Source organism: Phocoena sinus, chromosome 15, assembly GCF_008692025.1.
Source record: "Phocoena sinus isolate mPhoSin1 chromosome 15, mPhoSin1.pri, whole genome shotgun sequence".
Classification (NCBI taxonomy): domain Eukaryota; kingdom Metazoa; phylum Chordata; class Mammalia; order Artiodactyla; family Phocoenidae; genus Phocoena; species Phocoena sinus.
Window position 1 is genome coordinate 9,962,957 of NC_045777.1, and position 828 is coordinate 9,963,784.

At 36.7% G+C, this 828-nt stretch overlaps 1 protein-coding gene across 1 annotated transcript; it reads left to right on the plus strand.

Moving 5' to 3' along the window:
• Positions 1 to 372: 372 nt before the first annotated feature.
• On the plus strand, positions 373 to 525 carry LOC116740862 (60S ribosomal protein L39-like). Its single transcript, XM_032606871.1, has one exon. The coding sequence runs from the start codon at positions 373 to 375 to the stop codon at positions 523 to 525; it is 153 nt and encodes a 50-aa protein (XP_032462762.1).
• The last annotated feature ends 303 nt before the right edge of the window (positions 526 to 828 follow it).

The window sequence follows — 828 nt, forward strand, 5'->3', positions numbered from 1 at the left end:
ACTGCAGAAGAAAAGCTCAATGAATGAAGACATAGCAATAAAAACCATCCAAATTGAGAGACAGAAAAGACAAAAGATTGAAAAACATGAACAGAGTCACAGTGACCCATGGGACAATATCAAGTAGTCTAACATATGTGTAATTGAGGTCTCAGAATAAGAGGAGGGAAGGAGGCATGCAGAAAAAATACTGGATGAACTAAAGGCCAAAGTTTTTGAAAATTTGGTGAGAACTATCAATTCACAGAACCAGGAAACTAAATGAACCCAAAGCAGGATGAAAATAAACCACAAGAAGATATATTATCAGAATCAAATTCCTGAAGTTTTCCTCCGCCATTCTGGTGTGTGCAGCCAACTCTGTTCCTCACCATGTCTTCTCACAAGGCTTTCAGGACCAAGGAATTCCTGGTCAAGAAAAAGCAGAATTATCCCATTCCTCAGTGGATTTGGTTGAAAACTGGTAATAAAATCAGGTACAACTCCAAGAGGAGACATTGGAGAAGAGCCAAGCTGGGTCTATAAGGAATCGCACATGAGATGGTACACATATTTATGCTGAATCAAGGTCATTTGCATCTTACCATCTCACCCTGAAAACCACTACTGTCTGGACAACTGGATGTATTTTATTGGGAAAATGATTTTTCTCTGTTTTAGTTTATCTGCACTAGTAGTTTGGCTCATAAATAAATATGTGAGAATCTTTTGTTGGAAACAAAAACAAAACCAAAAAACAAATTCCTGAAAACCAATGGCTAAGAGAAAAATCTTAAGAGAAAACAGGAAAAAAATAGTCATTGAATATACAGGAAGAAAGAGTTACAT